Raw genomic sequence first — 19,051 nt, 5'->3', positions numbered from 1 at the left:
TTATGATGGAAAGTCCACTGAGACGTTTTTGCATCATAGTAGATCTCAGGTAGGTTTTAATGAGTTTGAGCTTAGAGAAGCTTCTTTCAGCAGCAGCTACTGTAACAGGAAGAGTGGCAAAGATTCTCAGAGCAACCCACATGTTGGGGTAAATTTCTACCAGCTTCTTCTCATGCAGGAAGGTCAAGAGTTCCATGTTTGTCATGTTCTTTGATGGCAATGGTGGGAAATTCTGCATTTCCATTGCAAGTTCTGTGCCATTAATGTCCGGCTGGCTGTCATGGGTCAGAGTAGTACTCAGTGTTTGGCACTGCTGTAGCAGCTCTTCTTTTTATAAGTTGTGGAAATCGAGGAGTACTCCAAACTTGTCATTCACCTCTCCAAGGTTCTGAAATCTCTCATCAAGTGAAGAGATGGCTGTATCCACTACCACATTAAAAAATGTGGTTTCCATTTTTTTAAGTGCATCTTGTATGGGCTCATCTGGAGACTCATAACCGAAGTGCCTTTTGGTGGTTCTCAATCGCTTTTGTTTGAGTTCAGCCTTCACATTCATTTCTTCACACATCTCCTTTGCCGTTGTCTGTGCATCAGAAAATCCAGTGTTTCTGTAGCTGGTGAGGGAATCTTTGGTTTTCTTTAGCAAGTCGACAGCCACATCTAGCTGCATGGAGGCCGACTGCATGAGTTTACTCACATACTGGATCTTGCTGAGAATGTCATACCAGATGGCTGTACAAATGCAAAAACGATAGGATCCAATCTCCTCAGCCAAAGACTGGGCTTCAACTCTGACCACAGGGTCTGTAGCTGTTTCCCTCACCTCCAGAAGAGCCTCTCTGACTTGCCGAGCCTGATATCTGACTGCCTCAATGCTTTTTATCCTGCTTTCCCATCTGGTCTCAGCCCATGATTTCAAGGTGGTTTTCACATGTTTCAGGAGAACACCCCACCTATGGGTGGAGGCTGAGAGGAGCTTGAATAATTTTGCTAAATGCCCAAAGTAGCCAAGGGCATCTGGTGAGCTTTTTGCAGCATCAGCTACTACCAGATTTAAAGTGTGGGCACCACATGGGACCAAAAAAGCTCTTGAGTTTAGCTGAAGCAACCTTGCCTGAACACCTTTATTTTTTCCCTTCATGTTGGCCCCATTGTCATAGGACTGTCCTCTGCAGTCTTCAAAAGGAATGTTAAGCTCCTCTATCCGTTTTAGCATGAGAGTTGACAAATGATCTCCTGTTGATTCCTCTGCAACAAGAAAGCCCAGGAAATGCTCTTTAACTTGTGGTATGTCTTCTCCTGACACTATCCATGTGGTAGATGGCCCAGGGGTGGGATTTAGAAACTTCAACAGTGCATCTGAAGAGAGGAGTATGTGACACCACTGAGTATTAAAGTCTAATAATAAAAACATATGATTCCAGGAATAAAATGAAATGATATAATATAAATGAAAAACCAAAGAGATATATGTATGATGTTAACTGATATGCAAATTAGATTAGATTCAATTTATTGTCATCATTACAGTGAAATGCTGAATAGCAGAATGCAAAGTAACAGTATAATATCATATGAGAATGTTATGTTATGATTATCTTTGACCGAATCACAGCAGTGCTCATATTAAAAAACAACATTCCCTCTCATGTGATATTGCTTAATTAACATTAATGATGTGCACTTTAACAACTAGGCTTACAACTATAATATATACAGGGGTGGAAAAGTGACTATTACCTGCAGGGTAAACGTTAGCTAACCAGAAGGCAATAACAATGTAAACAAAAAACACCTGCTTAAAAGATGAATACAAATGAGGAATGGTGGGAAAGGTGGGAGTACTGTAATTACCTAACGTTACATTATTATTTTCCATAACAATTTAGCCCCCTCCACAATATTAACTGACGTTAAAACAGTTAACTAGCTATTTATTGATTAGCAATTAGCGAATCATGTAACATTAGCTTAATGCTAAAAATTTAGGTTACTATCACATTCAGACAAATAATTCCATGTAGGCTAACGTTACCTACCTCTGTCTTTTTCTCGTTTCTCCTCCTCTTCTTTTCTCTTTTTTCTTCCCTGGGCACCTGACAGTTTTGGCCGTTTTGACATCTTGTGTTGATTTTTTGATGTGGTGACGTCCAAAAGGAACCATGATACGGGGAGGGAGGGGGCGCACCGTGCGGGGAGGGGGGGCGTAATGTTCTAACAAATAATATTTCTATTAAATAAGCTTTACTTTGCATTTTAATTAACGTGGGATTATTTTTTGTATTTAGAAATAATAGTACCAACTTTTTTTTTTTTTTCAACATTTGTGGCACTGGCGTGGCGCCCCCTGATGGACGGCGCCCTTAGCATTTGCCTATACGGCCTATGCCACGGGCCGGCCCTGCACTGTATTTTGCTCAATCAATACAGATAACTGTTTTTTCTTTCCTGAAGGGGCGTAAGGCCAGCATGTATGGCTGCAGAAGGAGCTCTGTATGCCTTATTAAATCCTGTTGGCTTCACTTAAAATGCTGTTCAACACTGTAAAGACATGGCTATGCGCTTGGCTGGCCATAGTAGTGTACGTGTGTGTGTTAAGTGCACTACAATCAATAACTCTGTGAAGTGAGAAGGGGGGAGGCGGGGGAGGAGCCTGTGGAATTAATGGCATCCATAAAGCTGCCATGCCCACATTAAACGACTCTACCATGACTGTGGTGCTGTCAGATGCATGGGGGACCCTTAGGGAAGAGCCATGCTGGAGGAATCGCTTTTGATCACCTCACGTTAAAACTGACTAGAAATGGCAGAGAAGGTTTGAGGGCTTTAGATGGCTGTTTAGATTGCGATGGCTAAAAGTGTAATGAATCCTGAATGCGATTACATCAGTTTTGAAAAGATAATTTAGATGTGATTAGATTAGTTTTTTAAAATAAAGTGTCTCTGGCATGTCTATGCCAACATTGCAGTTTTGATATCATTACAACCATCAGCCTCTCATCTGTTGCAGGCGTCTAGCTGAAGGCTGTGTAATTCACCGTTAATTAAAAACCACGAATTGCCTAATTTACTGTCTGTTATGACTGATCTAATCACTTGGGAATCCTCTCACAGTGTCTGAGGTATTGTGGGGGAAAAGATGAAATTACATTATGAAACATAAAACTCTATAAATGACAGCAGCAAGCACATGCCCGTCTAACATTTCACTAAATGAGCATTGTGTATTCACTGCTTTGGGAATGCTATCACTCTCATGCATTCGTGCAGGAAATTAGTGTGAGAAGTAAGTGTCTAATAAACCAATTGCTTTGTTACTCTCAGCTGAGACAGCGAAGCTGATAATAAAAAAAGAAAAGAAAAAATACGCGAAAATGATTTGTTGTCTCCATTTGAGACAATTTGACCGGGATCGGTGATGGATATACTTGTTGACAGTCTTTTCAATAAAAGATAAAGCTATTATCTGCTGTGATCTGAGCTGCCTGACGTATAATTTGTTTAATAAAATTCAGTAAATTATCAGACAGCCACAAGCACCACCCTTGTAGTCTAAATAATAAACTCATTCATACCCCAAGATAAAAAGGATCAGGCTGTCTTCTATATTTAAATGGGTTGTCCTCGGAAGTAGGATACAGACACAATTGTCCAATCAGTGTCAGCACTAGGGACCTGCTTCCCTTTGATATGAATGAATTGTAATTAATTTTTCATCTAAAGGGATAGCACATGGTTGCACAAGCTATGGAGCCAGCATGGCAGATAGACAGAAAGGAGGAGGTGTGGGTTTGGAGGCGATGTCACAATGAGATTCAGTGCATGCATGAATAAGGTCACGGTTTGAGAGGTATGCCCGCAGATGCTTGCCTCTGTGCCAGCAGTCTTTATTCATCTGTAGACTAGAGGCAGAGTGCATCCATCATCATCACACTGCATTTCACAAAGCCTAGTCAAATACACATATCATTTGTCACCGCATATACGTTCACAAATGGCGTTTTGCCCTCTTCTGCCTAATCCTGCACACATACTTAGCGCGCAGAGTAAAACTGGTTGCAGTGCGGCTTGGTTTTCGAAGCAGGGCGCATAATGTGGCTTCAGCAGCAGCAGCATTATGCAAGGGCAAGATAAAAATCCCTATGTTTTTATCACTGCTTTAACATTTCTTCCAAAATAAAATTCCTAATGTAGTCAGTGAGGATTAGCATGAAGCTCTGCTGATTTGATGTGTCAGTGTTAAATCCAAAGATTAGAATAATGAATTAATATCACCCGGTTTATCAACCAGCCTATTTTTGGCAACATCTCTTTTTTTTTTAGCTCTCAAATTCATCTCATGCACTGTGGTGACATAGGAGATGATTCACACTGAGGAAGATATATGCTTTAGGTAAAACTAGCAAGAACATCCTCCATCACAAAGCCTTGCATTACGTAAATAATTATCATGTAATTAGCAACACACTGTCGTTTTGTGCCGGTTGATAGAGACTGCATCAGTAAAATCTGACTTAGTAGAGTTCAATTTACACTTACTGCAGTAAAAAGTATAACAATGGCTTCAAACTGCAAAATCGTATTAAATCTTATTAAAGAATCAGAATCAGAATTTATTTATTGTTGTTGGCAAGTTTGTCCACAGGTTTTTGCACATATTTGTCTTGTTGTCATGATGCAAAAATCCGTGATACAGAAATAGAATATATGGCATTTACTGTAGATATAACAAATAAATCTCTATATGAATATTAATAATATACATACTCAAAATAGGAATATATAAATGTATACTAACTAACTAGTATGTATATACTAACTAGTAGTTCTAATTTGTATTCTTATTACAGTACTGTAATAAGAATACAAATTAGAACGTTCCCCCTTTGGGTAGAAGTGCAGCATTTGTGGTTCTTTACCGCCATGTCGATATTTTTAATATTATTATTTAATATTTTCATTCTGTTCGTTGTGATTTTTTTCCACCTGGGATTTTCGACGTAGTACGGGGATGATGTGTACGCCCATTGAAAAAATGGGCGTGTCGTCGCGTCTTCCCCGCCTCATTTTGCCTTATATGGTCACCGAGCGGACCGTTGATTGACAGCGAGCAGCAGCTGCTGAGTTGCTCAGACATGGCGGAGGATACAGTGTAACTGGGCAGCAGCGGCGGAGTTACGTGAGTTTTCCCAGCAGTTGAGTCAGCAAAAGGCGCATGAAATGATACATAAAAAGAGGAAAATGTGTTCGGTTAAAGCGTACTCTGAAAGGGAACGAAAAACGACGAGAAGCGCCACACGTTGGTAAGATGGAAAAATGTATCGCTGTTTAGTGCAGTCAACAGCCTTGGGCAACAAATATGGCTTCTTGTGCCTTTTTCAGTATGCTATAAAAATTGTTCTCCCGTGCAACCTAATGCCGTGGTGGCTCCGGCGAAGTTCTGCAAGCCGCTACAAGTTAAGTTCAATAATCGCTCAGTACTTTTGATCGGGAAGGATATTGCATCCACTTGGCCGTCTGAGGTTAGCTGGGAAGCTACGGAACTACAGCGGATAGCAATGGAGCCAAAGCACAAAGAGTTGCTAGACCAGTGTCACCAGAACTTATTGGAGTCCATAACAGATGCGGACCGTGTGATCGAGCTGCTGATAGTTTCCGGTACTTTGAGTCAACTCGACAGGTTCGAGCTGGACCAGAACTGTTCGTCCAGCGCCGAGAAAGTCGACCACCTTTTGAAGATGCTGATGAACAAGGAGAGCGACCATTTCCTCGACCTGTGTGTGGCCCTGGAGAAGGCATACCCTGACCTGTATGCTGCTCTGTTCGGGAACAACGGGGGAGGACCTGTGGACCACTCCACCGGTAAGAGCTGAGACTCTCAGTTCTCCTGAACGGGTCTTCACTTGAATCTATAAATGAGTACTACTTACTGTAAGCAGCGACAATCTGGGTGGTCTCTCAGAAGAAACCGTGTGTGTGGATAGCTACACAATACTCAAGCTGGAAGCTTGCTTTGCCATGAGAAAGGTGAACGGGAAGAGGTTGTAGAGGGGGGTTGCAGCAGTGCTCCTTTATGCATGCTGTGAAATTTGTAAGAACTAATGGCAATGTGCAAATTTTTGTGCTGTTAAATGTGCAGAATATAAAGCACTAGCCTTGATCTTTAAACTGCAGGCTGGAGAAATAATGCACAAGCAAGGACTAAGGACTTTTGTCATTGCTCGCCATTATGCCCTCTCTTTACTCTACAGTCCAATAAAAATCATTACAATAGTGTAGAATTCGATTGAGTTGCTATAGCTTCAGAATATTTTAAGTGTTGATATCAGTGTTCTGTTTAAATAAAGTCAGACCACCTAATAACCACCACAAATTCTCATGTGTTGTTAGTGGCATGCGATGGCTATGGTACATTAGATTAATCCGAGTTGTTTCCATGACAACGGGTGTACCACTCACATGTTGGTCTGTACCTTGTGCGTGATGTGTGCATGCAGCCTGCCCATGCCTAAATGGATTGGTCTGCATCAGGCCACACTCCCCTTTTGGGGGAGCAAACCATGCTTTTATTCTAACAAGGACTGATTTTTTTTTTCTCCAGTTGTGCATTAATGCTGTATTTTTAATCAGAGTTTATTCATTGCATTCATTTCATTTGGCCTCTGTCCTCACAGCAAGTGCCCTCCTCTTCAGCGGTGTGGGTTGTTGTTGCATGGAGACAAAGGGCAACCAAGTGTAAAAGCCTCATCTAGTTTTGCCTGTTTTACTTTGTCTGAATGACTGAAGCCAGTGGCTTACAAACAGTGTCATGCCCCGAGGGCCTGAATGCAGGATGAGCCTTGAGATCCAAATCTGGGGAAGAGATGCAGCACCATGCTTGGCTTTTGATACATTTCACATTAAATGCAATGCAATGCAGGCAATGTTGAATAATTTTGAAGCCACCCTGTGTGAAACGGCTACAGTTGTGTCCATAGTTTACGGCTGCCAAGTTGTAGCACGCCTCACTTTACTACCAGCAAGTAGATCTTAGCAGGTAATGCTGATTTGGTCTTGCTGCTCTGCTGACTGGATCACTAATGCTTCCTTAAGCTTGATTACTTCCTTGTATTGACTGTTGCTGCTGCAGAATAACACACCTGCTGACATGCTAAGAAACACATTCACTGTGTTTCTGTGAGCAGCTGAGAGTCTGGTCTGGTCTGGTCTGTTTGCTGTTGGCAGTACTTGGCAGTCTGGATTTGGGTTTTTCTTCACTTGCTCACCTTTATAGATCATAACACTGGGCCTCAGAGCTGACCTGCCTTGTATTAGGAGAATGCAAGCACAAATGGTGAGTCTGGCTTGTCAGCCTGTGGTTATTCAACAAAGGATTAGGGCCTGCTCTCCTCTCTCTGGTATAAATTCTCTCTGTGAGACGCGCTTTATCGTACTTCTACAGTCCTCTTTATTAGCTGTCACGCTTTTGACTCCCTCTGCTTTGACTCAAGTGTTGTGCTTCTCTTTAATGTGCTCTTTATTATCTTTTAATATAGTAATTCGGATGATGCGATTACCATGTTTTAGCCATACTTGCAAGAGACTGAAGACAAGCTGCTCACGGAGCACCTTCAGGCAAAGAATCTGGTAGAAAAAGCACAAATGGATGAAATCCTCAAAGCTGCAGTGTACCTGTGAACAATGCAGGGTGTGTAAAAAGAGAGAATATGAGTGTGATGAGTCTTGCTGATAGCAACCTGCTCTCAACTTGTTCTCCTCTCAGGCTGCCTGCCTGCTTTTGTTCTCAGATGTGCCTCCTGTGCCAGCTGAGCCTCTATACACACACACACACACACACACACACACACACACGAAATCATCCAAAGAAGCATCCTCAGCGCAAAGGAAAAACATACAGATGCACGCATAAGTACTGTATTCTTTAAAGCTCGGGCTCTGTAAATTATAAGTGTTTCAGTGGCAACCTGCAGCACATTTGCTGTAGAGAACACGCAAACACATTCATTATTTAGCCTGTTTTTGCGCATCTGTGTGCTGGGGGGACCAAGTCTGGCTTCCTGATTTTTGACAACATTTTTACCTCTCATTAAACGGCAAAGATTCCCTTAGAATATTGTTTTGGCTTTTAAATGAAACTGAATGAATTTCATAAATTCATGCAATGGCAACAATCATGCTGTTTTGTTTTGTTTTTTTGTGCCTTATTTTGCATTATACCAACAGTGACGTACCTAAAGAAAAGTGTAGTAGAAAAGATGAAAGAAAAGTGTAGTAGAAAAGATGCACCTGCACACCCCCCACTCTTTTCAGAGTCTGACAGTGATTTAAACACACTGCAAGAGGAGGGTAACACAAATCTCCTGACAGGATGCAACATCCACAATCTTCTTCTGCTGTCTGTTTGCCTTTGCTTTATCAGTGGTTTTGGTTTTTGTTCCTTTATTGTCCTTTTCTGAGTCACAATCTATTTCCTTTAACTTTCTCTTTCTATGACCCATTATATTTCTTTCCCCCACTGAGTGGTTTCATTTCTCTGCACACTTAAATAAAAGGACGCGTCAGAAAGATAGAGGAGGGTGATTGAAAGAGGGAGTAAGAGAGCGGGAGACAACAGACCTTTTGTTGACAAGTTGAGCAGGCTCAAAGTGCCCAGTCAGCAGCTTGTTCTGTGTACAGCAGCCTAGGACATAGGCCAGTGTTATTGGAGGGGGAGTTTCTGTCCCACTCCATAAAACATGGTGGACAGACAGAGTGAGTTATGACCCCAACTCTCGTGTCATGGCAACTGGCCTTAAATATCTCCCATGGTCCAGACCTGACCTCACTTTCTCCGTCAGTGTCTGTCAGTGTCTGTCACTCTGTGATGCACACTGCCACTTACCTTGTCAACGCACTCTCCTTTCCTTCACCAACCGGTGTGCTTCAGTCTGTTGTGTTCTAGTTGCGCAGAGAAGGCCATCAGTTCAGCTCCCTTTAGTTTCTGCTTAGTGTGATTGATATTTGAGCAGATTCCACATGCATTTTGAGTGCAGGCGTGCATATTTATAAGTGCAGCGTTTACTCAGAATGTGGTGGTGCAGAATGGGCCAATTGCAGCGTTCTGTCCTCTGTTCCCTGTGTCAGACTACGTCAGTGGGAATTTAATTTGTATCCATAATATTAGAACTGCTTACGTAGATGACTTTCATCTTGTCACTGCACTTCCTTGGATGTCATTAACATACCTAAAGCCTAGATTATTCGTGCTCGTCTAAGTCTGCTAGGGTCTGAGTGACATAATTTTTGCATCAGTCCATGCGAAAGTCTGTGTGCCTGCCTGTTTTTTGTGACTGTGTGGACTTGTCTGCAGAGAATCTCCATTACAATGCAACAAGTACGCATGTCCCCCAGGCAGTGGGCTTCAAGTGGATTTCAAAGAAGCATAACAGGAACAGCTACTTGGCCATCAGGTCTTGGGTTGATACTCAAAAAACATAATTGCTTTGTGACTTTAAATGGGGGCCATATTACTACAAGCCTGACTGCTCATCGCTGCCTTTTTTACCTGCTGAAGATCAGGCTCTGGCTGCTGGTTTGGGGTTGACATACAGTTAACTTTAACAACTTTAACGTCACTCGAGGTTCTTAGTATGCAAACGCAAAGCTAGCGATCTGTGCAGATGCTTGCAAATAGACGATGTTGTGCTAGCAGCCTACTCTTTCTGTTCTGGACACTCTTATCTTATTGTTATACTCTTATCTTTTCACGCAGTAAAAATAAGTGTCTATTCTCCTCTGTGCACACAAACTAATGTCAGCTGATTGTAAATGTGCAATCAGCTCGTGATGCAAATAAGTGAAGAGCCTCAGTAACGCAAGTCACAAAATAACAACATAATTGTAACTGTTTTGTTATTACCGAAGTTGATGCAGTAAATTGTTACGGTGTAACTGAAAAATGTGATGTGAGTACAGTAACAAGTTACTTTGGAACATGTTACACAGTATAATAGAGGCTTAACTGTTAATTAGATTTGATAATCAGCTGTCGTGAAGCATTTTTTTTTTTTTTTTTTTTTTTTTTTTTTTTTTTTTTTTTTAATAAGATGAAGACTTTAAATTGCTGTATATCCGTATAACCATCAAGACAGGATGCCTCGTACTTTTTAGGACATTAATAGTGTGTCACTGACATTAGTGTTGGAACATTTGGCCAATTAATCTTCTAATCATTCAACAGAAAATAATGAAATCATTAGTTTCAGGGCCTTAGTTGAGTTGTAATTACCAGTTTTAATGGTATAGGGTTTCTTGTCAGTATTAACTCAATAAATCCATCTAATCAAAGCCAGAGATGCACAGTAATGAGTCTGACCTCACCACTTCCTTTGGGTCAGTGGTGTTGTTCCAATTTAATTCTATTGATTTCTAACAGGGTAAAATGTGTATTTTTATTTATTTATTTTTTTTTCTTCACTTTTACTAGGATTAATATCTGATGGTGGGCTTATTGACACTCTGAATGCGAGATCAACAGCCAGGAGGCAGTATAGTGGAACAGAACTACATTACCATTTTACACATGTTTCTTCACTTCCTAATTACCCCACAAAGTGGAGGAAATGCCAGAATATAAATGTTTACCAGCATCGTGAAGTCATGGAAATGAATAGCTTCTCTCTTTGTTTAACCATCCTTACCCCCATTCTGTCTTTGTTGTGCTGTATTTTCTCTCTGTTTATATTTTTCTTCCACCTACTCTGTTTCCATTTTGGCGTCTTATCTTTCTCTCCGTCAGCTTGTATTGTCTCTTTCTTTTGTCATGTGATCTTGGGTCAAACCTAACCTATAATATAGGGGTGCAACGATACACAAAATTCACGATTCGGTTCGATACAAAAACAAATGTTCATGCCTTTTTAATTCATCATTCATTAAAATTATAAATATATATTTTAACTCAAAAGTACAGTTTTTAAATTTAATGTTGCTGAAACAACAAAATAAAAAAAATTAATCTATCTGCTCGAGAAATAGCTCATCTTTGGAAAAGAGAATTTATTACAGAGAAATGGCTCTTTCCAAAATAAAATCTATACTATACGCTTCTTCTGGGGTATATTCTCAGCAGCATATTAAACATATCAGGTCCCCATAAGGAGAATCATGTGCTAACGGCTGTCTAAATGACTCAGGTAAAGTGTGTAGCATGTGTGCTTGTTGTTTTTGTCTGCTTCCACTTGTCTTTGCACTAGGACGATGTCGGTGTAAATGTGGAGTCATATTCGTTGTGTTCCCACTAGTGCTGTCAGGGTTAATCTCGTTAAAATCACATTAACGTCATAACGCGGCAAATCTCCGTTAACAAGTTACCGCGGATTTCCCCGTGCTTGGGGCTGGACGGCGTCAACACGTTAACAAGCTAACTGCGCTATCGCACTAGTTCCCACAAATTGAGCATTGCGTGGCACATCCGACATACTGTTTTACTTTTTTCCATGGCACACTTACCATCAGGGTCACGCTTCACATGAAAACCAAGATAGTTCCAAACGCCAGATCTGAATGAGGGTGGGGGAGGTTCAATTTTGGGTAGCACTGAGGTAGTTGCCATGTTGCAACGAGCTTAGCTTCTGTCTTGCTAGTTTGCGCTGCGCTCAGTGGATCTGCACTCGACAGTACAGCCTAGGCGGAGTAGTCGAACGCAGATCCACTGAGCGCTCAACACAGACTGTATCGTCAGAAGAAAAGTTGATTAAAATAAATAAAAAAATGTTGTATTGTTCGATACATATGCATACTGAACCGAAAGCACTGTATCGAACGGTTCAATATCGATATGAGTATCGTTGCACCCCTACTATAATAATCATGATAGTAATCGTTATTGCATGTGGGTCTGCCTCTTATTGAAGATTAGATAAGACTAAAGTATTATGCGTAGTCGTGGTTAGTTGGTGATTTGTTATTTTACTTTAGATCAATTAGTGCATATGCTTTTAATATCAGACGAACGAAGGCGACAGAAAGTTCGAGGATTGGTTAGTGCTTGCTAATAATTCCACTGCATTAGGGCTCTGCACATGTAAGGAAACCTGAGAAAACACTTATATCAGCAAAGACTTTATAGCAGCTACATAGATTATTTGGGGGGAGTGGGGTGTTTTCTTTTATTATTTAGATACCTCACCAAGCTTTAGCATAATTGCTTCACACAGAGAACTGCAGTGTAGAATATTTTGCTTTTCCTGCCCAGAATTGTTAAAGTCCTACCCACCACATCTGCAGGTCTGAAAAATGATTATGTTCTTTTCTTCTCCTTTCTCTTGTTGACCTTTTTAAGAAATGGTAGTTTGGCTTAATCACAGAGTTACCTCAACGCAAAATGAAAATGGTTTGTGAATCAACATATGCTGCCCTGTGATTAAACGCAAAGGGAACATCACAAAGGTTGCTGAAATTAGAGCAGTGGGGTTTTTCCATGCAAACTGGCTTTTTGGCAGTGTTTTGGCTTTTTCACTTGCTGAGGCATGTAACTGGTAGAGGGAGGTATGGTTTGGACTGATACTGATATTCACAGTACTTTTACTGATGCTGCTCTCCATATTTTGGGGGTAAAATCTAGACAACAGCAGTGTCTGTAGCCTTTTTCAACTCAATGGCAAGCACATCTGTTGTGTTTTTATTAATCACAGCTTCATAGCAAGCAGAAACGAGGACGTTTATAATTGTACCTCTGGGACCAAGTGCTATGCTAATTTTCCTACAATTCAAAATGTTAACAACCATGAGGAATAGAAAATTCATTATCTGTTGCTGTGAGGACAGCTCACACTAAATTCAAACTGACTTTGCAGAATATGCCTCATAGCAGAACAGTAGTTGGAGCAAGATTACTGATGTCTTCCCAATATAAGTTACCTACTGGTTTGCAAATGGAGCTAATTACAAAAATAAATAATTTCCCCAAGGGATCAGTAAAGTATTCTGATTCTGAAAACAATGTGTGTATGTACAGAAATTTATTGCCATAGATCAGTGGCAGCATTCCTCTCAAAAACCTGTATTGGGCTCTTTCTGGCACCTTTTTTCTTTTTGACCCAACCCTTGGCACGAGTAAGCTGATCTAAAACAAATCATGCCTCATTTATGCTGAGCAAGGGTTCTTTGCATAAAGAAGCCACATTATGGTTTGCTCATAATAGGCTGGGATGGATGGCAGTAGCGTTTTTGTTTTTCTTTGGGGAGGGTAATGTTTCAAACTGTTTGCAAGGATCCATGATTACTATAAGGTTACATTTGGGTGATCTTGCTATTTGCTTGGTGGTAAAACAGATTTAGTTTTGACTCATGCTAGAGGACAGACTCAAGTCTAAGTGGAAAAAGGTGGGTGGGCGGGCGTGCAGTGGAGTAATCCTTGCTCATGACATCGTCATGTTTGACAGATTCGTGTTTACGCTAATTGTACACTTTTTAAATCAGACGATCGATCCTTTACCCCAGTAGTAAGGCTGAGCTGGCTCATTTCCCAGAATTTTCCATGTGGTGTCAGTGCCTCACCAGAAGTTTGGCACACTACTTTCTGAAGCTCCCCGAGTAGAGATATTGAGGTTTGGACATAAGCGTGTGTATATTTGTGTACCAGTATCATGATATAATGATTGGGGGGTGTTGTACACTGCTAATTTAAACAACATTGTCCTTATTGTGTGCAGAGACACGGCCAGCATTCGGAGGTCTAGCTTACCCAGCATAAATCATTCTTTCTGCTCTCTGGCTTAGCGCTGACACATCCTTCAGCCTCAGTTAAGCACACTGTAAAATGAGTGGGTTGTTGTCAACCGTGTTATTAGTGTTGCTATTGTTTGCGCTTCTGTGGTTAAATGGCTGTAAAGCTAAGGATGGTGAAGGAGAAAGGGCACAGACTCTGCTAGCCTCAACTTTGTTTTAATCACTGTTGCTCACTGACAGTGAGAAGAGCTGACAGTGGCTAATAAAGAAAAGCGCACTGTATTATTTTTGGAATGCTAATGCTGCTGCTCTACCAAGTTGCCCCAAAATGTTTGTCTGTAGTGGGCTTTGAAATATCACAGTTGCCTGCTTGCTTTAAATCAGAAGCAATGAGGCTTGTCATTGTGCTCTAAAAAAATAAGGGGTTTTGAAGCGGCAGCAGCAAGGAGCCCATCTCACTGATAATCATGTGTCTTTACTTTAGGGGGAAACTATCTCATTGTCAGAATTTTCTGGAATTGATGAATAATTTAGTCTCAGCCACTGCAGGAGGCAGAGTTTGTATCTTTCTTTGATTAAGGCTTTCCTCCAACTCTCATGCCGTCCTCTTTGACTATTCCTCTCATCCAGTTTCACTATGGCAACTTATGCCATCTCCTTTTATGTCCTTGAGAACATAATCTCGTTGTTTGAAGCAACTTTTGGTAGCGATCCCAATATTTATTTATTTATTTATTTTTCATTTTTTGATTTTTTTAAAGGGAAGCAGATGGGCAAGTGGGGAAAGCGGAGCTCCTTAGGAATGGCAAGTACTCCCCTAACCTATTTAGGTGACTGTGACAGTCTTTTGTTACCATTGCATCAGGTCTTCTACTGGATTATATTCTCACCTCAGAATGCATCTCTTTTGTTGGCATTTGTTTACCCTGTAGACCATCGGTGGTTTATCGGTATATTGCTTCAGTTTTGAATTTGTGTGAAGTCAATGTGTACTGGCATTGCCTGAAATATTATATTAAATATCAGTATTAGTAATCGTCAAGAATTTCAGTCTGTGCACCCCGTGTATAATATCTCCTGATAAAAGCTGTCATGTTTCTATTTATGAGGCTGAAAGCAATCTTTCAGGTCTCATCTGTCCTGTGTGCCTCCTATTGGCAGACTCAATCGGATTCTACCTCTGTAGAGCATCAGATCTATGCCGCCTTAATGGATGTCTGTTTTATTGATGCAGTGAATATGCTTACAAATGATTAGCCTCACTTGTTGTGGCTGGTGCTAATTGGTATCAGTGTCTAAAAGCTACAGGAAAACTCCAGTGCTGTTGACCCTCAGATCAACGGCTGGTTCATGCCAATCAGGTGTACAGTTGTTGGGGTGCTTATGGAATTAACTGATTAAAAAGCAAGCAAGCAAGCGTTCTATGTTGATATTCATTTTGTTTTCCTTGATTTAGATGTTATTTAGAAAAAGGGTAGATAAATCACCTGCAGCTATGGTCTGACAGGCTGGGAGTGGAACCAGGGAGTCGAGTGCAAAAGGGAATTTTTACCTGTTCTGTATGTATCCTAACTACTCTATTAGATTGCCCCAAGTAGCTAGATTTGTAAGATCTTTGTTTGTGCCAAAAACAGCACAAATTGAGGGTTTTGTTCCGTTCAGTATTTTATTTTTATTCCTTCAAGGTTTAGAGCTGACATTACCTCCCATTGGCTCATGAGTTTTATTCTAAAACCCTAACCGTCACGTACTGGGTTCAAGAAGTCAGTAGTTGCTTTTGGTTGCTTTTAGTTGCCTCTTCGGAAATGCACATGAGCCTTTTGCATAGCTGGGTTGTAGAGAATTAATGCTGTGCAACCCCACAGTGGTGCTCATTGTGTCTGATGGAACAATATGAAATCAAAGCCGTGTGCTCCGAGCACTTCATGGAGTAAAAGTGTTGAGCATCGGGGAACGTCAGAACAGATTAAAAGCCTTTCCGCCCTGCTTCTCTCTATTTTCACAGTCTCTCTCCTTACTTCTCTCCCTCCTTATCGCCTGTGCAACTTTAGTTAGGCTATCTCCTTTTATCTGTTCTGCTCTGTTCCATGCCTTCTTCATGTTTCTCCTTTTGCACCCCTCCCTCCCTCCTCTGTCTGCGGGGCCTAAGATGGAGTGGCTCAGTCGCACAGAGCTCATAGTTAATTAGGCTTGGCCTTGTCACACATTGAGGGCTGGAGCCAGAGCTGTAGCTAAACCCAGTGGGGAAGCAAGGACAGAGATGGAGGTCTAGAACTATTGGCGTCAATTGCTTGCTGCTGACAGCTACCAATCCCTTGTTCTCCTAAACCCTCTGTTTGGCTTTCATTTATCACATCAGATTAGTATTATCTCAGTTTCATTGTGCTTTTTTTTTTTTTTTTTTATAAATTACCTCGGCGTCATTTCCCCCCCACTTTAACAGTGCAGACAGGACAAATTTAGTGTTGTAGACATGTGAAAATGCAAAACATTATCATTGGTTCCAGTTTCTCTAATACGAGTATTTTGTATGCTATATATCAATATTGTATTTAAAAAAAACAAAACACTTCAGTCCCTAACTGCATCAGTATCTATTTTACATTTCAGATTAGAGATTGTGCAATTCATCACAAATACTAGTATTACAAAATTACACAAGTCTGAATGTTTATACTAGTGCAACTGTTTACTCAGTATGATATTTGCAAGATGACTGTTACACACAATGATCGTCTGAGTGTTTTTGCTGAAGATAACAGTCTAGCATTTGGAAAGTAAAAACTTAATAGAAAAGTGGCTAGTTGGTGAATCTAAGAAAGCTGTAGAGGACGATGGATGATGCATTTTGCAATAAGTCAAAGATGTGTTTTTTAAGAAAAGGGCAGTTTGTGTTGCCAGCCATGTTTATGTTACCCTTTGGAGCAGGGACTCTGCATTATAATGGCGATCTGTAGAGTCTTTCCTATGGATTGTGGTAGCCTGTGTGAAATATCCCCTAGCTTAACGTTGTGCATAGCTATTCAGATAGAGAATCATTTTCTCTCTGCTGCTCTCTTTCTCTCTCTCTCCTACTCTCTCTATGTGCTTGACATAAAAAGAGAAAATCCCATTTCAGCCGTGACATTCTGCCTGTGTAGCAGAAACATACAGGGACTATACATCAAAGCAAGGCAGAGTGCACAGTGAGGGAACGGAGGTTTAATGACGACAGGGGTCTGGAGTGATAATATAGAGCTGCTAAGGAGGAGAATTGAAGTTATTATTCCAAGTATAAACCCAGTACCGCATTTATAATACAGCTGTGCAGGGAATATGAAGCTGGCTATGTAATATTCATTTCATTTGGCATTTTACCGGCAATTAATTCAGGCTCGTGTGTAAGTGGTTCATCATTCTGTCGGTGCTGTAAGTCTGACCGCATCGCTTTTCTTGGCAGGTTCCACGTACAGCGTTCTCTCCACAATGCCCTCCGACTCAGAAAGCAGCAGTTCCCTCAGCAGTGTTGGTATGTATAACGACCCAAGAAGCCTTTTTAAGAAGTTATTTGTCATGTCAGGTCACACTGGTTCTGTATGATGCCCACAGTGCACTGTTGGGAAGCTGTTTACACTGATATTGGCGTAATTCCTGTAGCGTTACAGTGAAGGATCTAGCAGTTTTATTTCTCCTTTAAACCCACCATTGGGGCACTCGCCACACATCTCCCGTTCCTTAAGCCATGTTTTCCTTTCCCTAGGCTTGACAAAGGTCCAAATGACTCAGCTGTGTTACATAAACCTCCAAAAGGTCCAAAAAAATGACTCAAAGATGAACATAATCCCCAGATTTCCTGCCCTGGTTCATGTTTCAAGGAAAACAACCCAGAACGTGACTTGTAATGGTGTATATATGATTTATGAGACTCGATCTATGTGGCACCACATCAGTGACACTCGGTTTAAAAAAAAAAAAAAATCTGAAATATAAGAACATATTTTCCATAAAACAAGATTTCAGTGGATTTGTATTGCAGGCATTTATGTAGACATTTAATTTGATTAAAGATAAATCTCTGGGGACCTTGTTAAGAAAATACCAGAGATACAGCACAAACCTTTCATTTTTTTTCTTTCCTTTTTTACATCTGACATTACAAAAGGTGTAGTCTTTTAAATCGAATGTAATTCCCACCAACTTTTATTGCACAGCGTCTCAGGAAAAACCCCTGGCATATTATAAAGGAATTTCTAAACAACCAGGTGCTGCCCTCACAGCTGGATGGGACTTTTGCTTCCTAATTCTAAAGTTGGGAGCACACTCTGACCAAGTATCCTTTCTGGATGGGTCATAATGTTTAAATTTGATGTTGTTTTGAGGCACAGAAAAGGGAATGCATTCAGTGACATCTGGACAGTTGTATGTCTGTTTCTTTCCTGGGTTGGAATTAACCATTGAGGGTGACACTGTGTGTAAACACGATCTGTGATCTTGCAGGAAATTATGTCTGTGTGTCTTTATTTGACAGAAATCTGTACATTTTCTTAATTTGGTCATAGAAAATCTATTATACCTGAAGAAATGAACAAAACTAGGAAGAAATCATTTTCACAATCCTACTCCTTCATGCTTTGTCTCTCGCTAAAGACTCTTGGGGGGCGAAAATAAATAAAATCCTCTAGGCAACTTCTTAATGATAAAACAAATTTATGAGATAAAACAATCCAGTGTGTGATAAATGGTCACGGGCTTCTCAGTAATGTGTTTACCGTTCCAGGTTCTCCTGTTAATGGTGAAGCATCCTCCCCACCCCCAGCTATCAATGACAACCGGCATTCCGGTGACAACCTGGACACCATCTTGCTGCAGCTCCGCCAGGTGACCAGGGAGCGGGATGAGCTTCGTAAGCGTCTGGCGTTGGCATCGCCTGGGACCACCTTCGACGACTGCAGGTGCAAATCTTGGCCTGTTTGCCAAATTGTTGTTGTTGTTGTCACTGTTTCTTGTTACCTCCTGGTAACACTTTTTTTTAAATTTGCCTCATGACTATAAAAGTGTTGACATTCATGCCTCCCTTTTCTGCCTAAATGAAAGGCATCAAATCTGGGATTCATTGCTCTTTGAATCAGCAGAGCTCCACTGGTATTGTTTACTCTCTCTTGGCTGTCTTCAGTGCTGGCTGCCATGTTAATAATTCTCACCTGTCTGGGAAAATGTTGACCTTGCCTTGCAGAGAGAGCACATTGACACTGACGGCTTAATAAAGTTTAATGTGCTCTAGAAACAAGATGTTTCCTTTGCAACACATGATACCAAGGCTAAAATGCCTATATGCACGCATAGTTTTAAAGTATTGTTATTA

The 19,051-nt window shown here is 40.9% G+C and overlaps 1 protein-coding gene across 3 annotated transcripts in view; it reads left to right on the top strand.

The window, feature by feature from the left end:
• Positions 1 to 5,111: 5,111 nt before the first annotated feature.
• Positions 5,112 to 19,051, top strand: part of dlg5a (discs, large homolog 5a (Drosophila)) — a 39,235-nt gene continuing 25,295 nt past the window's right edge. For all 3 annotated transcript variants that reach the window (XR_014914320.1, XM_085427996.1, XM_085427995.1), the window contains exons 1-3: positions 5,112 to 5,862; positions 17,150 to 17,218; positions 18,467 to 18,641. Coding sequence is in view for 2 of the 3 variants with exons in the window: in XM_085427996.1 (XP_085284122.1) it covers positions 5,559 to 5,862; positions 17,150 to 17,218; positions 18,467 to 18,641 (548 nt within the window). In the remaining variant the exon portion in view is untranslated. The remainder of the gene's footprint in view (positions 5,863 to 17,149; positions 17,219 to 18,466; positions 18,642 to 19,051) is intronic.

This window comes from Rhamphochromis longiceps, linkage group LG13, assembly GCF_057381845.1.
Source record: "Rhamphochromis longiceps isolate RC_006_pf linkage group LG13, R_longiceps_female_GT1.1, whole genome shotgun sequence".
Classification (NCBI taxonomy): Eukaryota; Metazoa; Chordata; class Actinopteri; order Cichliformes; family Cichlidae; genus Rhamphochromis; species Rhamphochromis longiceps.
The sequence above is the reverse complement of the archived record's forward strand: the minus strand, read 5'-3'. Positions and strand labels throughout refer to the sequence as shown.